The sequence below is a fragment of the Orcinus orca genome, chromosome 10, assembly GCF_937001465.1.
Source record: "Orcinus orca chromosome 10, mOrcOrc1.1, whole genome shotgun sequence".
NCBI lineage: Eukaryota > Metazoa > Chordata > Mammalia > Artiodactyla > Delphinidae > Orcinus > Orcinus orca.
In genome coordinates, this window is record NC_064568.1 from 77,225,835 (window position 1) to 77,247,978 (window position 22,144).

Consider the following 22,144-nt stretch of genomic DNA (forward strand, 5'->3'; position numbering starts at 1 on the left):
GGGTGGCATTCTGTATCCTAAGATGTCCAAAAGCAAAACCCCCAAGAGTCATCTCCCCTCTCACTCTTTTTCCCCACATCCTGTAAATGAGTTCAACCAGACACAGAGGTTGAAAACACGCAGCCAACTGGAAAAGCCATATGGACACACACTTCAGAACAGCTTGGTTCACAGTACAAGGCAAAAGAAAAGAGTGCAGGAACCTACCTTTCTCCTCTGTGCTTTGCAGCCTCCTGAAGTTTAACCCTGTACTGGAGAGCTTCCCAAGAACCTCTCTGGGGAGGTGAAACTGAAGGGCCTCCCCTTCAATTACAGCCGCGGAGAGGGTGGGGTTGCCCAAGACCAGACTTCAGCTCGTTGGCTCACGGGGACCTCAGGGAGCAGAGGTGAACTGCCTTCTAGTCTCTGCTGCAGGAAGAAACTGGGTGACTCGGTGTGGCTGGAGGTGGGGGTTGGAGGCTGGGGGAAGGGAAGTAATCTGGGAACCGTATTAAATAAGAGATCCTCTCCACATGATTTCCTGTAGTAGGTGCCTGTTGCCTCTCTCCAGGCTCCGCAGAGGAAATAAGACATTTAAATGTGTCCTTTGGCCACTGGCAAGAAGAGAATAAACATGCTAAGAATCGTGGAAATGAGAATTAGCAGGGCAGCAGGCAGGGGGCTGATGGGCCAGCTAGCTTTACCTTGTACCAAGTGCTTTCTTCCTGAAGTTTCTCCAAGTGTTCAACTCTGCAAAAGTCAAGCATGTCCTCATCCTCTTCCACCGAGCTGAAGAATTTTCTGGCCACACTCCAGATGCAGTGCTGCAGAGCCGTTGGTAAGAGGCAGGCCAGAACAGGCCTGAGAAGGGTCTGCTTGCCAGCGGAGGCAAAGACTCTCTCAGCTCTGTCTCTGGAAATGCTGATGACAGTCTGTGTCTAATTCTGGAACACTTCCTCAAGTCCTCAGGCCATTTTACCCTAGGGTGTAAAGAATTCTCTGCAGGCAAACATCTGTAGATTGCTAGAAGCAGGACTCCCCGCTACATAATTGATGGGGCTCAGTGCAGAATGAAAATGTGAGGTCACTCCTCCAGAAATTAAGGATTTCTAGATGGCAGCAGATCCTTGAACCCAGTGCGGGCCCTTCTGAGCACAGGGCTGTTTGCAGCTCATGTAGGTGGTACATCTGTGAAGCCCATCCTGCCCAGGTGTCACCGAACGCAAGTCGTGTGCCCGATGCACAGTGAGGCCAAACAAACCGAAACATCGGAGTTTGGAGAAGAGAAAGTTTTTTTTGCAGGGCCATGCGAGAAGAACGAGGGGCTTATGTCCCCCAAACCCCACATTCCCGAAGGGTTTCAGCAAAGCATTTTTAAAGGCCAGATGAGGCCGGGTGGGGGACGGGGGGTCCCAGGGTATGGGATCGGCTTGTGCACAATTCTCTGATGGGTTGGTGGCACAGGGGTGAACATTATCAATCCTTAGGTGCCAGAAGGTCCTGGGGGCTACATGCTTGTGATCATCAAGTAGTTAATTTCTTCCATCTGGTGGTTATTTTTAGCATCTGAAAAACTCAGGAAATATGCATGAAATACGATTATCTGGGTACTTCAGAGAGGAGCTAAAGCAGAGGACATGGGCGAGGGGTCCGCCCTGGGATGGCCCCATAGGGCCCTGCTCGGTTCCAGTAGGAAGAAGGCTGGAACTGTGGCCGTGTTGGTTTTAACAAGCTGTGTTATCAAGAGGCCTGGACTATTGCCACCTTGTTCTGAGGGGTGACAGTCAGCCTTTGAAGAGCAATGTACTCAGAAGCTGGTACAAAGGGGGGGGAAAGCTGGGTTGTGGTTGTAAGCGGGCACAGGCCACAAAAGCATCCCTGGGTTAAAATCCCACCAGTGGTCTCCTCAGTGCTTTTGGGTCCAACCCTCACACCCGTCCATTCTCTTCCCCGAAGTCAGAGCAACCTCTCAAGTGCTGTCTTCATGAAATCATCACATGCTTAAACTCTTCCAGTAGCCTAAGGATAAAGGCCAAATGCTTGCGCATGGCTCCCAGCCCCTTCAGGACCAGAACTGGCTATCCTCTTGCACCTGACCTCAAAGCCCACCTCCCCCTCTCTCTCTTCACCCCCCTTTTCCTTCTCTCCATCTCCACCTCTATCCTCTCCTGGAAATTGCTCTCTGAAGGATGCCCTCTACGAACCCCTAATCCTTTGAATCTCACGTCTTCTAGAAAGTCCTTTTCTGATTCCTGGGCCCCTTCTGTGTTCTTCCGTAGCCAACCATGCTTATCTCTCCCGGAACACGCATAACTGGAAGTGGTGAAGGGCTGTTACTTGTCCATGCCTCCTGCTGGGCTATAAATTCCATAAAGTCATGGACGGCATCTAGTTCAGCATTACACCCCTAGACCTAGGACCCACGAGGGCGTTATTTGTGTAAGGTGAGCATTAGCAGGAAAGGCACTGTTAATTACAGCTCTCCACTTTTTGAAAAAGGGAAAACATATGACTCAGAGGAAAACATAAGATTGTTGTTATGGTTTTACAGTTTAAACTCTGGCAGAAAAAGTGGAGCGATTTCACAGGCAATACGGCAGGGCTATTATTAAAACACCACAGTTTGTCATGTGCTGTCCGTCCCTGTTCTTACAGGGACTGTATTATGAGTAGAAAATGACCTCTATTCAGAAACTGAAGCTCTGGACATGCCAAGAGAATGGAGGACTGAAGTTAAAAGAAAGGGTGAAGGAAAATGGGAAGTGGTTGGAGGTGAGAAGGGGGTGGGGGGATGCCAAATGGGAGAGAGGAAAGGAAAGAGGAGGGGGAATGTAAGAGGAGGGAAGGGAAGACAGGTAAAGATGGAGAGGTGGGAAGAAACACAGGGTCCAGCAAAGGCTGGGAAACTGTGGGGTAGAGGGATAGAGGGATGGAGGGGGGTGACCCTCCAGGTCACCGTTTCATCTAGAAGCATCTAGAAACTCCTTGTTCCCTCCATGACTCCCCAGTGCCTTTCCTGTGCTCCCTGATAAATCAAGCTGGTGTGTTCTAAAACCCAAAATGCAGAAGCGGGTCGAGGGTTGTGCCACAGAGCTGCTGTGAGGACACAGAAATTAGCTTCTGTGTTTTGCTTGGATTTGGAAACATTTTGTAAGTCACCAAATTAGTTTTCTTTTCACGGTTGTAAATACTTTGTGACAATGTTCCTGCTAGAATTTCCGAGCCTGTATTCGTGTATTCTGGTCATTTGTCATAGTTCCTATGAACCAAAGGGTCACTTCATGTATGTATAAGAGCTGTGTTTAGCTGAGAGGCCTCAGCTGAGGCTGTCGGATTGGAGCACAAGCTGTAGTAGTGGAGATGCATAATCTAACATCTATAAAGATAAGGTAAAAGTCCGTTATTCTGAATATCTAGTTTTGTGCAGTTAATTGTAATTTAGTATATGCAGAGATCTATAATAAAGCAAAGATATTCCTTAATCCAACGGTTTAAATGTTCTTCACGGAGTCTCAATTTTGTTCCTACTTAATAGGCATTACTTCCACTGAAGATGGAATAGTCGAGAAACATAGTGAAAGACGTTAAAGTGGAAAAAGATGACTGGGTGCCGTGTCAACAGGACGTCGAGTATCGTCTGCAGACCCTCTGTGAGGCGCTGAGTCTATAGAGGTCGATACCTTTGATTCTTTTGGCTATTTTATAATTCTGAAAGATGTAGAAACTGATAGAAATGCAGATGATTCTTGTCCATAGAAACACGAATTACCTTTCTCCAGTAGAGATACCGTTAATTTTTACACTGTAGAAATGACTACCCCAAACATGGCATCTTAATGCTCTAGAGGCTATGAGTCAGTTTTGCATCTATGAGCCAATTCGGTTTAGCGTTCCTGGTTTGCCTGCACCAATGTCTGCTCTTAAGATTTGTCTTTGAATGAGCTTTAACGTCTTACCATCCCTTCATTAATAGATGAGTTAAATAAAAACTTTGTCACATGCTCATTTTATATTTGTATGAGAGTGACATTTCACCTTTGGATAACGATCTTTTAACAGAAGTCAGGTGATACTCAGTGAATACAGTAAGTCATGTTAGGAGTTTGCTGTAGCGGAACTCTTTTCCCTCAGGGAAAGAATGAAGCATGTTGATTACCAAAGTAAATAGAGAAACTGCCTCAGCTGAACAATGAAGAGTGCACAGAGTTTCAGGAAGGGCAGAAGTATAGGCAAAGCCCCAAGCGGGATGTTACAAAATGTAACTGGATGTGGATTTACCAGGTAAGGAAGAAGTGCTAAAGCTGGACTCATTGAAACTAGTAGCTTGGAGGAAAGAGGACCTTGATAAACAAAGGGCACACATTTTGGGTGTTTGATAATTCTTTAAAATGTTATTTTCAGAATCTGTAACCACATAAGACAGCCATCCAGAAATATCTTACTATCAATATATTTGTGTGGTTTGGTTTTTTTTAATGTTGGTATTTGTTGTGTTTTTAATTGATGTGACTTGCAAAATACATTTTTTTAATATCAAAGATGTAAACGATTTATCTCTAAGGAATGTTCTGGTCAATCCGTCCAATCTGCTCCTTAATGCTCTTGGATCCAGATAAGCAGGTCAACATAAAGGCTTTTATGTTTTGTTTTGTTTTTTACTTTTGAAATTAATTTGTCATTGGTTCCATTATTTTGAGGGAAAAAAAAAAAAAAAAAAAAACCTAAGAGCTCAGTGTGGTAGTTTGGATGTTTTCCTGAGAAGAGTGGTTCCTCATTTGGGAGGCATGGTGAGAAGTATGAACAGTCATGGTAACAGAACAAGTGTGTCTGCTGGATGCTCAAAGATCACTTCCTGCAAACATGGGGCTCTTTCTGCACGAGCTCCAAGTGTCTCCTGAAAAGAGAGTCAGTACCGCCAGCTTTGGCTGCACCTACATTGGAGGTGAAATTAGTCATGTTCCATTAGCCTTTTTTTCTCTTTGCCAAATATTAATATCACATTTGTCATTGAAGACGGAGCACTGAGAGGCGACTCCTAAGGAGTTCTATGACTTTCATTGTGTCACTGAGAGATGAAGAGGAAACGTGTGTTCCATAGTATCAACCCTGTCAAGGAGACAACATAACGCGAGAAACATCAGTAGGATTGTTCTTGGAAAATAAATGTTCGCCTTAGGTAAAACCACTGTCATATGCTTCCCTGGAAAATTAAGGTGTTAGGAAAAATGAAGGCAGAAAGAAAGAAGGAGAGAGAGAGAGAAAAGGAGGGAGGGAGGGAGGGAGGGAGGAAGGGAGGGAGAGCTAAGTCCAAATATTTTGGGGAACTAGGAATTCTCATACACTGCTGTTTAGGGGGGGCAATTAGGAACTCACACCGCTGAATGCGTGTTACTTAAATCACTTGCGAGAGCAATTTGACGTATCCAGGAGAGTTCAAAATTCTGGATATATACTACTATATATCTGAGAGAAATGCTTGCCTATATATACAAGGAGAAAATACAAGAGTGTTCAATTCCATTATTATTATTAATAGTTAGAATCTGAAGAAACCTATATGTGCATCAGTAGGGAAATGGATAAAATATTTTAGTATTATTACAGTAATAGTGAACTAGATCTATATGTGTCAACATGGATAGATAATTTTTTTTTTTTCTTTTTTTTTTGCAGTACGCGGGCCTCTCATTGTTGCGGCCTCTCCCGTTGCGGAGCACAGGCTCCGCACGCACAGGCTCAGCGGCCATGGCTCACGGGCCCAGCCGCTCCGCGGCATGTGGGATCTTCCCGGACCGGGGCACGAACCCGCGTCCCCTGCATCGGCAGGCGGACTCTCAACCACTGTGCCACCAGGGAAGCCCGGATAGATAATTTTTTTAAGTGAAAAAAAAAAAAAGGCCAGAATGAAAAAAGCCAGCTTCAAAACTATATATACACAATGATATATAATGGAAAAAATGAACTATACAATCCAGGAAAAAGAAGGTATGGGATATAGGACTAAGCAGACGATATAAGATTTTGCATTTTATTCTATGCCTTTGGTATTAAAAAAAAGAAAAATCACAAAATATTAATAGTTTAATTCTGTTTGGCATGTAATACAGATGCTGGTTTTTCTCTATAGTTTTTCTTTATAAAAAGAAAAGTCACTAAAATATTATTTAAAAAATAGAGACATGTTGAGTCATAGACTAGACACATTCTTTTCACATCCTCCACCTGCAACTGTGGTAGAAAAAAATTAAGGGAAGAGAACTCTGGGAAAATGCGAATTATCTCCAGTCCTTGATGGAATTGCAGTACTATCCTTGGCTAGATCTCAGATTCTCTCATTTCTTCCACGTGAAACAAAATCTTGAGGGTCTTCAGGGCCCCTTCAGGTACACAGTCACCTGCATGTTTACTGACAGCTCAGTATTGTCTACCACCTGCTCTTTGATGTAGTTCACAAGAGAACCTGTAAAACCTCGATGAATATGTGTAAAAATTTCCCGAAGACAACGTACTTTAAAAATATATGGGGCTTCCCTGGTGGCGCAATGGTTGAGAGTCCGCCTGCCGATGCAGGGGACACGGGTTCGTGCCCCGGTCAGGGAAGATCCCACATGCCGCGGAGCGGCTGCGCCCGAGAGCCATGGCCGCTGAGCCTGCGCATCCGGAGCCTGTGCTCCGCAACGGGAGAGGCCACAACAGTGAGAGGCCCATGTACTGCAAAAAAAAAAAAAAAAAAAAAAAAAAAAATATATATATATATATATATATGTATATATATATATCTTAGGAAGTTTGAAAGAGAAACCATTTTATTTGGATGATGTAAATAGAAACTTGTTTTTAAAAACTAAACTCGTTTGTTTGGTTGGTTTGGTTGATGGAGTTTTAGCAACAAACTAGTGTGGGTTGAAGAAAATTGGGGGGGTGGTGGGCAGAGGAAGAAGCTGTGGGTTTGTGAGATGTGTCCTAAATTTCTCTAAACTCTGACTTTCCTACCTGCTAAGGAATGAGAGGTAAGTGAGTCTCAGACTCACCTCCATCCTTGCTAGTCAACATCTCCGATGTAAAAGTGAATACACAGAGACCGTGTCTCTTTAAAGATGTGAGAGGGAAATCACTCATCATCCAGGAGATATTACTGTGATGATGTTACAGCCCCTGGTGACGCAGGGCTTCCTGGGTCAATGCACCCTAGATTGTCACCCTGAGGCATTTCCGTGCCCCATAAGCACACAATGTGGGTCTGGGTTTAAAGCCTTCTCCCTTCTCAGGAGCTTCTGACCCCAGTTCCCTTTCAATCTCCCTGGGTGACGAATCCTGGTCATCACACCTGCCCCACCCCATGCCCCCGGGCACAAATCCTTCCCCCTCCCTGTTCCCCTCCATCCCCCTCCTACTTACTCATCACCACTTGCTCTTCCACTGTTCCTTGATCGCTGACATCAGCTCATGCTTCGACTCTTTCCTCTGCAACCGTTCTCCAGGATTTCTGCATCCTCACATTCAAGACCCTGGGCTCTCACCTCCTTGAGCTCCTCCATGCCAATGACCTGCATCCCACTTTAGCGAATTGCCATGTTCTGCCACAATGTGACCATCGGGAACTGCTCTAATTTGAAAATACATGATTCTAAGTTTGAATATTTTTGATGGGGAGCACACCCTTTTACTGCCTCTTCCTCACTTTCATGGGACATCTGCCTTCATTGAGAGGCCCAGCTCTTCTACACCTCCTTCCTTAGCTTCCAACTATTCAAGCTACAACTACCTTCCTATTAAACCAGATGCCTTGCAAAGCTATTTAAATACTCTCTTTGTCAACCTTCCCTATATCATTCCCGCTTGACATTCCACTGTGCCACTGGCCACTCCTGGTCCTGGGGGACCTATCAATCCTCCCTGCTCTCTCTGTGACTGATGGGGAAGGCCACGGAACATTAGTGAAGAGATATTCCCATTGCAAAATACAACTGGATCCTCATAGCTGCTTGACAAGGATGTGCAGTACCCAGTAGCCTACTTGAGCTCTTGAGAGCTGACCTCTCACACGTCCTTTGTAACAATCCTCTTCTAGCATATTAATCTCTCCGTTTCTACTTGCTCCTTTATCCTTTTGCCTAAAAAGGTGTTCATACCTCTTACTCCAAAAACATTTCAACAACCAACTTTCTGTTAACTCTGCCTACTCTTGAATTACCATTCTATCTTTTCCCTTCCGTTTTCAACCAAACTTACGAAAAAAAAAAAATTGTTAATCACCCAGCCTCTTCCTCCTCTCTCTGAAGTGCTAGTAATCCATCCCTTTCTCTAAATCCGACTCTTAAAGTCACCAATGACTGTAGGCTAACAAGGGCTTTTCTCAAGTCTCCTGTTTCTCAACTTGAAGCTTTTAACATGTCAATCAATTCTTTCTTGAAAATCCTCTCTCATCTTCCCTGCATCTGTACCGCCCGGGGTCTCTATCCTAGGAATTCCCATTTCCTCCCTCCTAATCTGGCTTTTCTTCATTCCTCTTTTTTTTTTTTTTTTTTTTTTTACATCTTTATTAGAGTATAATTGCTTTACAATGGTGTGTTAGTTTCTGCTTTATAACAAAGTGAATCAGTTATACATATACATATGTTCCCATATCTCTTCCCTCTTCCCTCTCCCTCCCCCCCACCCTCCCTATCCCACCCCTCCAGGCGATCACAAAGCACCAAGCTGATCTCCCTGTGCTATGCGGCTGCTTCCCACTAGCTATCTACCTTACGTTTGGTAGTGTATATATGTCCATGACTCTCTCTTGCTTTGTCACAGCCTACCCTTCCCCCTCCCCGCTATTTACAATAGCCCGGAGATGGAAACAACCTAAGTGTCCATCATCGGATGAATGGATAAAGAAGATGTGGCACATATATACAATGGAATATTACTCAGCCATAAAAAGAAACGAAATTGAGCTATTTGTAATGAGGTAGATAGACCTAGAGTCTGTCATACAGAGTGAGGTAAGTCAGAAAGAGAAAGACATACCGTATGCTAACACATATATATGAATTTAAGAAAAAAGAAATGTCATGAAGAACCTAGGGGTAAGACAGGAATAAAGACACAGACCTACTAGAGAATGGTCTTCATTCCTCTTTAAATGAGGGCGTTTCCCAAAATATCTCACATCCCTTGTCCTGCTTTTGGCACCACCATCCTTCTAGTTCTTCAGGTTCAGATCTGGGGTGTGATGATTAACTTTGCTTCTATCTTTATTTTCCCAGCCCCCCCATCCTTTCCCCAACCCCAAATCAGTTTCCCAAATCTGCTGATTATGACTTAGACAGACAGCTCCCATATGTCTCTTTCTTTGCATATTCCCTGCCATCACTTCATGTTTTCATTTATCTCTTCCAGGCTGAATGACAAAAAAAAAAAACTATCCTCAGCAGTTCCTCTCCTAGATTCCCTCCTCCCGGCCACTGACACTCTGCTGTCAGGTGAATTTCCTTAAAGCAGGGCTGGGATTTTGATACTCCCTTCTCAAACATCTGTCCATGACATCTGTGTTGCGTATACACGCTACCTATCAAGAGACTTTGCTCTTTGTATTGCTATGCAAAATGCTCCCAGTCTATGCCCAGTCTGCCTTTCCAGTGTAACTTCTGCTCTTCTGTACTTAGCCTTGGCTCCAGACCCAAATGAATCTCCTTCCCTCCCTCCAACAAGCGTTGTCTTTTCCTTTCTGCAAAGAGCTGGGCTTTCGGGTGGAGTCATCCTTCAGTCTCACATAAGTCCACATGCACAGCATGAAGCCTGGCTCTTCCATAAACTTTTCCCTGATAAATGATGCCAGAGGTAATCTCTCCCATCACTAAAATTCTAGAACACATATTGTTTGTACCATTTAGTGACTTTTCCCGGTCTTGTATATTATCTATTTATGATTTCATAACCCAGCTGTTCAAATAATAATAAAATTAATAATACTCCAAACCCACTGAGAGTTTACTATATGCGAAGCCCTTGACATAGTAACCTATTTGATTCTCCCAACACACAATCTTTTGGTATGATTTCAGCCTTTCCTATATGATAGCAGAAGGAATGGCTGGAGTTTCCGTCCCATGCACTGTGGGAAATCCACCACCAGTTTTCCCACCCTCCATTCCTCTGGGATCCTCAAAGAAGGAGGTGGGGGAGAGAGTTGAGTTCTTGTGAGCCATCCTCACTGGAGGCTGCGCTGGAACCAGCACTAAATGGCTTGCTGCCAGCATATAGCTCTTGGTTCCTGCCTTTGAACCCTAAATCCTTCATTTCCCCAGAGCCTCATTAGCATAAGGCTGCTGGGTGGAAGAGATTTTTTGTTAACAGTCTGAGAAAAGAAAGAGGGTAATTACATCAAAACCCAGAAAACAACTTACATTGATCACTGGAATCAGTGTCCTATAGTCCCTCTGCCCCACCCCACGCGGAATTTTCCTGGTTAATGTTCTCCTGAAGCCTTTATCTATCTCATATGTCTGGGCTTTTCTTCCTTCCCAGAGCCTCTGACATCTCCCTCCTCCCATCCTCTCACTGCTGAATAAATTCTTAGTTCTTCTCACCCTCAAGATACAGAGTAACTCAGCTCTCCTTTTGTTTTGCACTCACTCATCCGAATGCCCAGTGGGTTTCAGCTTTCACCTCCAAAATGACCCAAGTGAAGTATCTTCTAAAATAAGCTTCCACCTTTATGCTACTCACTTAGAAGGCTGCTGTACTTTTATCAATTTAAACAGCAACATTTTATTTTTCTTCCTCACCTGTGTATATCGTCTCTTCCTGGCATATGCATGGCTTATCTTTTATTCTATATTGTAAGCATCTTGACTGCATCTTTTAATCAGCTTTGTACCCCCTCTTTGTGCCGAATACTTATTGAATAAATAAATTAAGAAGAGAAAGAAAAGGCATGAGGACAGATGGCTTTTAAGATGGATAAAGAGGGCTTCCCTGGTGGCACAGTGGTTGAGAGTCCTCCTGCCGATGCAGTGGACGCGGGTTCATGCCCCGGTCCGCGAGGACCCCACGTGCCGCGGAGCGGCTGGGCCCGTGAGCCACGGCCGCTGAGCCTGCGCGTCCGGAGCCTGTGCTCCGCAACGGGAGAGGCCACAGCAGTGAGAGGCCCGCATACCGCAAAAAAAAAAAAAAGATGGATAAAGAGAAGCAACGACTGGTTTCTATCGATGGCTAGGAAAGCTTAGAAAGCCTCTTTTTCAGGATTGCAGATAACCCAAAGCTGGGAGGTAGAAAGTACACAGAAAAATTCATCAAGGTCTTGAGAGTTCTGTACTATTTCCAGAATATACTGACTCTTACTAGGGCCAAGATTACAAAAAATGTATTCTGTAAATACTGAGCATCTCAGGAAATGACATGAGGTATTCTCCCCCGACTCCCTTTCTTTCTGGAATGAGAAATGTAGGGGAAACTAAGCTGCCATAGAGGTCTCCCTGGACTAAACCCTCACACCAAGGCGTGGGCAGCCCTGGGTTGAAATCACTTCCTCTGGTTTATCGTTGTTGAAATGACCACAAAGCTAATGATTCAGTTCATTCCCAGGGGATAACTTTCATTCTCTCTGCTTCAATAAGCTGTCATTTCTTCTCACAGAAACAGCAATGTTCCCAGATCTTAATTCTTCACATCAACTGGAATTTATAAAAACATGTTCTTGATTCCTCTCTGAGAATCACAAAGAATCTTCTTCATTTAATGTTTGTTCCTTATCATTCCCAGCTACCTTAGGGAGAAAACCTGCCAACAGCACCAAAGATGTGACAATTCCAGCCCAGTCTCCCTCTGAGCAGGTTTTGTTCCCAAGACTAGAGACCCAAGAAGCTCATAGTCTAAGCGATTAAGTAATTTCATAACTATTTAAGTTTAGAAACATTTGAACCTCAGAATGTTAATGTCATCCAGAGTCTGCATACAACTTTAAAGTCATTTGGAAAAATTTACTATCTACTATTATTTCAATTGTTCCCCTCATACTTCCATATCGGATGGAAATACGATAGAAATGAGGATAAAGCAGTTTAGACGTCACAAACAAAGCTCTACTCCAAAACATAGTCATTTATTTGGGAATGCAGAATGTATTTTTAACAAAAACAAAATTTCTAAAATAACAACAACAGCAGCAAGAAAAAATGCTATCATTTTCTGAGTACTTATCATGTACCAGGTACTATACTAGGTTGAATGATATTTCACTCAATTCTGATAACAACTCTGAAAAGTGGGTATGAGGCCTTCCATCTTTGCTAGGAAACTAAAGCTCAGAGAAGTTGTGTAACTTACTCATGGACACTTAGCTGTACTTTAAAAATATAGAGTTACTTTTCGACTCTCATAGTAAATACTGAATAAATAAATTAAGAAAAGAAATAAATGAACCAGTGGCTTCTTGAAACCATCCATGAAGCCTATGTAATTGTCCACATGCAAAGAAAAATAAGCACAAAAACTAAGTACAATCTTAGTAATAAGTTTATGCAGAAAATCAATTCTTTTGGATTAAAACGATTTTAACATTGAAGTCTGATGTTTGAGAGAAACTGGTCTAAATAGAGGAGGGAGATGAATATCTTGGGGAGATAATTCTAGTCACTTTGAATCGTACTCGAAAACTTTTGGCTTCACTTTTCTTTAATACATAAGTCCCCTACAGATGAACTAGTTCAGTTCTGAGAGCGTGTTCGTAAGTCCAATTTGTTCATCAAGTCCAACAAAGTTAGCCTAGGTACCCAACTAACACAATCGGCTATATAGTACTGTACTGTAATAGGTTTATAATACTTTTCGCATAAATAATACATTAAAAAACAAAAACAAACACAAAAAATAAACATTTTGAATCTTACAGTACATTACCTTGAAAACTACAGTAGTACAGTACAACTGCTGGCGTTTCTTAGCGTACCAGCTACATCACCACTGATTTTATGCTTGTTTCTGGACATCCTGGGCTTGAAATAAAGACTCTGTACTATTGTACTCTCTACAGTACTGTACAGTAAAGTACACAAAACACAACCACTTGTAGAGGACGCAAGCTCATGACCATGTACGCCACACATGTGAACTAACTTATGTGATTGGACATGCGAAATGCACGTTTGCATCCTTGAAAATTTGCAACTTGAAGGTTCGTATGTAGGGGACTTACTGTGCTAGTATTTCTCTTCACACTTTTATATTTATCATCATGAGAGGTTTCCTTTTACTGTCATATGGAACAAAATGAAACATACCTAGTTCCAGGTGGCAGAAATCCGGGCAGTGACTCTTCCATATTTTATATCTTATGATCCTTTGTCATTATTAGAGACTCTGGATCAAATCCTGATATCAACAAAAATCCCAGGCATCCCCCTTCCCCCAACCCAAATAGAGAAATAAATCAGCTTTGTGGTAACCGGGGGGGAGGGGGGAGGGAGGAGGGAGGAATTGGATGCAGGCAGTCAAAAGGTACAAACTTCCAGTTATATGATAAATAAGTACTAGGGGTATAATGCATAACATGATAAATATCATTAACCCTGATGTATGGATTATATAAAATTAAGAGAGTAAATCCTAAGGGTTCTTTTCACAGGAAAACATTTTGTTTCTATTTCTTTAATTTTGTATCTTTAGGAGATGATGGATGTTCACTAAACTTGTTGTGATCATCATTTCATAATGTATGTAAGTCAAATCATGAGGCTGAACACTTTAAATGTATACAGTGCTGTATGTCAACTATATTTCAGTAAAACTGGAGGAAAACAAAACAACTACTTTACAAAAAAAAAAAAAAGACTCAGTGTCTGGAGAGTCACCAGAACTAAGGGAAGGTGTGGGCAAGACACTGAGAGAACAGGGACGCACTCCAACCAGAGTCCCACACTCCTGGGAAAGGGTGGCCATTTGAGCTTCAAAATCCTTTACTTGCCTCACCCAATTCCATATGCAAGTGTCCTGGAGGTATCAAAAGGAAGCTGCTGACAGCAAAGAAAGGAGAAGGACGAATTCTTCTTGGGCCACTGGAAAAGAATTGGTAGCAAGGAAGGCAAAATAGTATTAGAAGCTGAATGGTCATGGGTGAAGAATAAGGGCCTAAGGAGTACCTAATTCACAAGTAAGGGTCAAAGATATTAGCTTATGAGGGGCTTTGCTGCCCCCCCAGCCCAGCTCTCACATCTGAGGAGCATTTGTCCTGGACCGTCAGCATCTGGGCTCGCGGGAATACTGGGTAAATCTAGAGAACAGAGGAGGTCAGAGAAGATACCGTGATTCTCAATGGAATGGTCAAAATCCTACCAATGGGCAAAATAGAGCAGACACTGTAAAGAGAAGATAAGGAAAGAGAAAAGGTAGCTATTTCAGGTCAGATTTGGAGAAGACATTTTTGGGGAGAAGTACCATGCATGTAGGCCTGTCCCTCCATCTAGAGAGCTGAGTAGTGGACATGTGGAGACTCACACACTCTGTGTGCCAATATTTAAAAAACTATCAATTAAACTAATTGTATCATGCAACATTCCACTGTTGAAACAGATCCTGATGGAGATGTACATTAGGAGATTTATTGGAAAAATTGGTTTATGCAGTTGGGTAGGCAGGTGAGTCCAGAAGCTGTAGGGCAGGCAATCAGGAAGCATAGGCTGAACACTTGGGCACCAGCTGAAGCCCCTGCCCACAGGCAAAATTTCTTCTCGCTCAGGAAAACTCAGTTCTGCTCTAAAGACTTTTCTACTGATAGAATCAAGTCCACCCAGATTATCTAGAATAATCTCTTTTACTTAAAGTCAACTCATTATAGATGTAAATCATATCTACAAGATACCTTCAGGGCAATACCTCCATCAGCATTTGATTGGATATCTGTGGACTCTAGCCCGGCCATGTTGACACATAAAACCGATCAACACACGGACACACTGTTCAGCAATAATGCAACAACTATCTCCCTTGACAAATATGCATCATGATGATAATATTAAAAAATATATATTGAGCAATGGTTTTTAAATGAGTGAAAAAACAGCAAAATATCAAAGATGGTTGAAAGTTATTATTAACTATTTCTGGGTATTCTCTTGACCAGTCAGGGATGTTTGGATGCTTCATAAAATAAAGATATATGTAACTTTCCAATTATATATTTATTTCATAAAATCTATTTTTCTTGCCTTAATGTCCACAAAATTGCGAAATATATTGTTATCAAGATTTTGGTATGTTACTAATAACGTCACCTCACACAACTTTTCTTGAGTCATCATCATTTCTAGGTAGTTTTATAAATTGATTTAAATTTGGAAAATTTTGCTCTGTAGGGGAAGAGGCAACTAGAATTGCCAATAGATGTCTTAAAGAAATGCTTAGATTGAGAAATAATTAGGAATTTTATATATTTTGTTCAAATATTCTAATAGAATCACATATGATAAATTAGCATTATCATAGAAAATTCTATGTTTTATCATATAAATTGCTATCATATATTGTGATTTTAATCATCTCAAGGCAAAATTTAGAGCCATATGATGTTTTTTTTTTTTGCAGAGATATAACATCTTTATTGGGGTATAATTGCTTTACAATGGTGTGTTAGTTTCTGCTTCATAACAAAGTGAATCAGTTACTCATATACATGTGTTCCCATATCTCTTCCCATATGATGTTTTAAAATTGCCTTTTCTTTCAAGTTTTTCCAAGTTGGGATAGTATAAAGAAAACTGAAAATAGCACTATGTTGCTGCATTTGCCCAAACCTCTCTTTAATAGGAGCATGCCGTGATCCATAAAGACCAGGAAATCATCCTTACAGAAATATGTTTTGGGATTATTTGTACATGAATCTTCTTTATATTCATGTACACATTTTTGTTTCCTTGTTCTAATATTTTATTGGAACGTCACTTTACTTGTACAGGTTATATGCAATTTCTTTTGATTTATAAAAACCCTTTTTCCTTAAAAAAAAAATTGTAATCCTTTTAAAGTGAAATGGCCAAACTCTGATCTTTTCTTTTTATAAGGTTTTGCTTAAATGCTTATACCAAATAAACAAAGTTCATTCCAAATAACAAAATAACGTGGGAAGCTCACATTCAAACTGAATTTAATTTTCTGCTGAAGACCACAGTTGGCTGTTTATTTGAAACTCTCCTGTTACTTAACTTAACTCTGCTATACATCTGACATCTTGTCTAAATTAAATCTTACTGCTTTAACAGCACTCAGTTCGCATTGCCATGACGTATTTAAGGATAGTTGCATGGCTGAATTTGATATTGGTTACTTCCATTTTCCCCCTTTTGACAGATATAGACAATAACATATATAAATGTTTAAATTGGTTCATAGAATGCCGTTGTTATCCACAAATTGAAATCTTGTCTCTTGGTAACAAATTCAAACTATGTTGAGTTCTCTTCTGGCTTAAACGTGTTTTTTTCTTCATCTGAGCACAATTCTCATCAAACTTTAAATCAATGCCTAAAATTAAAAGGTTTTTTTTTTCAGCTTCTTATAAAAGCCAAAACTTAGCTTTACAGAGAATGTAAAAGCCAATGAAACATTTATAAATGTTCACTTCTTTATTTCTTCATCTAGTAGTTTTTAATAATTTGTATGATAAATGTACGCATACAAGAAGACTTTTATTACTAATAGAATCCAGTTGACCTGAGATATGTATTCTTAAAAATTTTATATATTAAGTATTCTTATTTTACTACTGTTGATTAACAATCCCTTTTACAATTTTCCATTCTAGATACTGATCATTTGTTTCATTCTTTTTTTAATCTGTGTTTTTAATCTGTGTTTGGCTATTTTAGCATCAAATTTGGAAATCATTTCCGCTTAACCTAGAAATTTTCCATTGTTTTCTGTAAATATTGCCCTGTTATTGCCACAAAAACATCATTATGCTTGGATAAATATTAGACGCAATATTATTCTTTTAATAATATCACCCAATGCCCGGTGGTCTATTTTAGTGATTAAATACTATGAATTGTTTTCCAGTTATTCAGCTTTTTTTTTTCAGTTCTAATAATTGCTATTTTTCATGTGTATATCATTTTTGTTCCTCTTATTGAGAGCGTAAGAGTTTGCAGTCACAGATATCTTCATTGGCCAAAGCTGATCTTAAAAATGGATTATAAAACTTGCACCAGTAATATCAAAACACTATGTTTTTGAATTTAAAATAAAAACCAATTACATAGTTAGAAGGCATAGGTTTTATTTGTTAAAATGCCCAGAAACTTTCATACAAAGGTGCCTGTGAATTTTAAAAAGAAAAATTTTAAAGAACATCTCTAATTAGGTGTTTCAGGATCCAGCCTAATATTTATATCTGTAAATAAATATGTTTGGAAGATAAGGCCATTTTGTCATACCATTCAAATTACCAAGAAGGACTAAGATGAAAGTTATAAGCTTTCTCAGTGGTAGTTCTATTTATTTGCAAAGACCAAATTTTCTCCTTTCAAATTATTTTGCCTGCTATATTGGAATTTCAGCCTATTTCAAATGTGTTAATGAAGACACTTCTTCCACGTTTAGCCCTTCTGATGATAGCATGGCCGTTCCTCCAGTCCCTTGGGCTGGACACTCATTCCTCTCTTTCACCCCATGATCAATGGCAGTTGTTAAGCACCGACAGTCTTATCTTAGCAATGTCTCTCCTATCTGTCCTCCCCTTTCGGTTTCTACTAACACTTCCCTAGTTTGGGCCATCATTACAAAATGTCTAGACTTTTAAATAGGTTTCTAAGTTGGTTGCTTTTCTCCTGCTCAAGTCAATCCACCCACTGGTACACATTCATTCTCCACAATCTAGACTTAAATAGGTTTCTAAGTTGGATGCCCTTCTGCTCAAGTCAATCCACCCACTGGTACACATTCATTCTCCACAATCTCAGCCTGATTTTCGCTTGTGGATATCCTATGCATTCTTCAAAATTAATCTCAGTTGCTTTCTCTTCCATGAAGCTTTAGCTGATCCTCCCAACCACAGGATACCTCCCATTTGGAATCTCCTAGTCTCCTCCGGGAAGAACGTTCTTCGCGCTTTATCGTTGTCTGATTCCTTCTCTCAGTCCCCTTATAAACTGTGCGCTTCCTGTAGTCAAAGTCTTTCTCTCTATTCTTTATCTCCCCCATATCCCTAACATGTTCCCATATATACAGACAGTATCACTAAAAATTTGCTGAATTAAATAGTGTACGGGTGTTCCCTTTTCTCCACATCCTCTCCAGCATTTGTTATTTGTAGACTTTTTAATGATGGCCATTCTAACCCGTGTGAGGTGGTACCTCATTGTAGTTTTGATACAAGGGGAACAATCTAATTGCCGATTCGGAAAAAGATATCTCAGTTTTCATGGGAATGAAAACACCCGTAGAAAAAGGAATAAATACTGCTTTTCAGAGGTGGGAGACTGTGGGACACATTTGTTTTCAAAACTTCTGTTTGAAAAATCTCAACAGGAACCATAACATCAAACAAGCGAAACTCTCTCCAAGCCTGTTTTTTCCTGTTTGTTTCAATGAGAATACGCTATGATATTTTGGCTACCTGGTCTGCTTGTTTCCATGCTGAGGGACATTCTGTCCTCTGGAAGGAAAAAGGAAAGAACAAAACTTGAGTCTGAGAAAAGTGGAAGTAATCTCTTTCCCTAAAGCTAATCTTTTTGCAAAACCATAAATATGACACATTATTAATGGAGGATAATTAACTCATTCCTCATACATGTCATTCTTATTTCATCAATGTGGCTATTTTCTCCAGTGCTCTTATTTGACCCAAAAGTACAGACAACTCCCGATAAGACGTGGATTGCCTGATGAAATTAAGTCCCTCCCTCAAGAAAGCAAACATTTTGAGATTTACTAGGGCAATTCACACTGAAGGCAAATGATACGTTTATTTCAACCCTTTGCTCCTATCTCTCTGAAACTTTAAGGCAAATATGTAACCACGCCATCAGGAAATATGGCTGTCATCAACACAAAATTAATTTTTCATATACATGTCAGTCTCAGAAAGGTAAGTTATAAAAGAAGAGATTCATGGGTCCACAGGGGACTTAGTAAAAATTTGAAAAGGCAAGCTATTTTTCCTTATTCTTAGTTTGAGGGGAGGGGGCTTTCAAACAACATGATTTTAGCAGTATAATTTTAAATATAAAGTGAAAATCTTAAAGGTCTGCAGTCAATTATTAGCTTGTGTGATTTACACATGACTTTATCACACAAAGTCCTGATATAATACAAAATATTTGCAGAAACAACAGTATAACACACCTGTAAAGGGCAATGGAACAAAGTGAGAGCATTACAACCTTGAATTGTTCTTCAATCCTTGACGCTTTGGGGACTACTGGTAAACCCCAGACCTGGCCTTGAGAACCCAGGGCTTAAGCCAAGCCGGGCTTTGTACATTCATCTCCAGAGTCCTTCTCTGAACGAGTGGATGCAGTGGCGATAAAGAGGAGGGGGCAGATGGGAGAAATATTTAGGATTTGCTAGTAGACTGGTTGATAGAGAGCATGGTGAGAAGTCGAAGGAGCTGAGACAATGCCCAAGGTGGCTAGCGGGACCGAGGAGATAAATGATGGGGACATTTTCTGAGACAGGGAGTATAAGAGGAGGATCCTGTTTGGTGTTTAAGCTCAGAAAGAATCATGGATGCCTGCCCTCACTACAAAAAGCTTCCTACCTAGGTGGAGGCATTAGCATAGAATCTGGAAATAAGAAGAATCTGGGCATCTCCCAGTTAGACTGTAAAGGCTCCCTACACCTCAGACTCCAGCTGCATCACTTCTTGTGCCCTTAGCCTAGCCACATGGGTGTTCGCAACACATTTAACGATCAAAGTTAAACTGATTCAACTATGCGCCATCAGCATAGTTGGTGTGAAAAGGTACATTTTAATTGAGGCTTGGAGAAGTTAAATACTTGCCCAAAGGCAGTCACACAGTAAGTGACGAAGCTAGTATTTGAACCGTGCTGTCACTCCTACGCAGTGGTGGAACCACCAGGCTATACCACTTTCTTATTCAATGTCCTTGTAGTCTGCACACAGCCTCATACAGCTATCACTTCTCAAATCCTCTGAAATATAGTCAAAAAGTGAGCGAGAGCTGAGCATGAAAACTAGAGAGGAGACAGTCTTTTGCTGAGAGTGAGACCTTGGTTAAGGGGCATACATGCTTGAAAAGAGAATATATTTCTCCCTGGTTACTTAGGAGCCAAAAGTAGGCTCACTTTAGACTTGACCTTGGTTCCAAATATAGCCCTAACTGTCTCTTCTTGGAACTCAGGGTTGCAACTTCCAGGAAGAATACAGTCGGCTGATGACACTTTTATTCTCTTCCCATGAAGTAAGGAAATATTTAATACGTCATCCAGATGGAAAACTCACTTGAATGAGCTTTTTCTCCCCCATAATGCTAACAGTCCAAAAACAAAAGTCTAGCTATCCAAATGAAACAATGTGATAAAATACATTTTCTCCTAGTAAGTTTTGCTCAAAACATTTCTTTTGGTGAAACTAGCATTTCTCACACCAGTTAGTCTCAGAAACACTTTACATTAAAAATTAGAGCTTTTGTTGGTGTTTATGTTGTTATTGTGCTGTTAATGTTTATCAATATTAACCATATTGGGAATTAAATCAGAATTTAAAGTATACATATTTAGTAATTCATTTCATTTCTTTACAGTTATTTCAAAATACTGACTGTGTGCCCCATGTGGTACAGTACATCCTTGTAGCATATTTTACACTCAATAGCTTGTATCTCCCACTCCCCTACCCCTATATTTCCCTCCCCTGCACCACTGTAGCCACTAGTTTGCTCTCTATATCTGTGAGTCTGCTTCTTTTTTGTTATATTTACTAGTTTGTTGTGTTTTTTAGATTCCGCATATAAGTGATATCATGCAGTATTTGTCTTTCTCTGTGTGACTTATTTCACTAAGTATAAAGCCCTCCAAGTCCATCCACATTGCTGCAAATGGCAAAATTTTGATCTTTTTTATGGTTGAGTAGTATTCCATTGTGTGTGTGTGTGTGTGTGTGTGTGTATATATATATATATATATAAAACACATCTTTTTTATCCCTTCATAAAGGATGGACATTTAGGTTGCTTGCATATCTTGGCAATTGTAAATAATGCTGCTTGAACACTGGGGTTAGTAATTCGTTTTAAATGGCAATAGTAAACCCATTACATGTTAACAAAAAATTTTGTGTGTGAAAAATCATCGTGCTTTCCAAATCAAAAAAACAAACTGAGTGACTAGTGTCACTGTTTTATATTTTTGCAAACCTCTTTAATGTCTTTAATAGGAGACATGGACCCTCATGTTTGCTTCTGTATTCAGTCTGTGCTGTATCACACATGCAGCCTTTAGACAGACCCACATATGGGAAAACGAGAGTAAAAAAAGGCAAGTTGTATTTTAATATTATTTTGAAAATGGTTCTGATCTCATGATCTTCTCAGGGACTCTGATCACTGACTTATCCTTTGAGAACTTCTGAATTAAGCTCTGCCAGTCTTTATACATTTGTCTGCAGGGTCCTTCTCTGAAGGACTTCTCCTGGTCTATCCTGTGGGAGGCTGAATTTTGAGAGGACACCATGGTCTCCACTCCCTGGTGTTACTCCTGTATTAGGTTATTTCATGTGGAAAAAGATATTTTTGCAGATGTAATTGAGGTCAATAATCAGTTGACCTTAGGATAGGAAGATTTTCCAGTACATCTAACCTAATGACATGAGTCCCTTAAAAGCAGAGAGTTGTCTTTAACTGGGAACAGAAGAGGATGTCAGAGATCTGAAATGTGAGATGGAGGGGTCCCTGCAGCAGGGAACTGAGACAGTCTCTAGTTACTGAAAGCAGCCCTAGCCAGTAGCCAGCAAGAAAATGGGGACTTTTCCTTAGAAAAGGGCCCAAGTCCCAGATGAGAATGCATCCAGCCAATACCTTTATTTCACCCTGAGCAGAGAGCCCAGCCATGCCAGGCCAGACCCTGACATACAGAATGTGAGTCAATAAATGGGTATTGGTTTAACCTGCAAATACACATTAACGGAAAAGTTTAGAACCATTTCCTTACTATCATTTTTCAGAAGGAA

At 40.7% G+C, this 22,144-nt stretch overlaps 1 protein-coding gene across 7 annotated transcripts in view; it reads right to left on the reverse strand.

Annotated features, from left to right (window-relative positions):
• Positions 1–827, reverse strand: part of ADGRF5 (adhesion G protein-coupled receptor F5) — a 112,084-nt gene extending 111,257 nt beyond the window's left edge. For 2 of the 7 annotated variants that reach the window (XM_049716332.1, XM_049716329.1), the window contains exon 1: positions 684–827. In XM_049716332.1, coding sequence (XP_049572289.1) covers positions 684–746 — 63 coding nt within the window. In that variant the 5' untranslated portion in view covers positions 747–827. Of the gene's footprint in view, positions 1–207; positions 597–683 lie in introns of those variants that run through there. The other 5 variants (XM_049716328.1, XM_049716327.1, XM_049716331.1 and 2 more) reach the window with 3 other exon arrangements.
• Between the last annotated feature and the right edge of the window lie 21,317 nt (positions 828–22,144).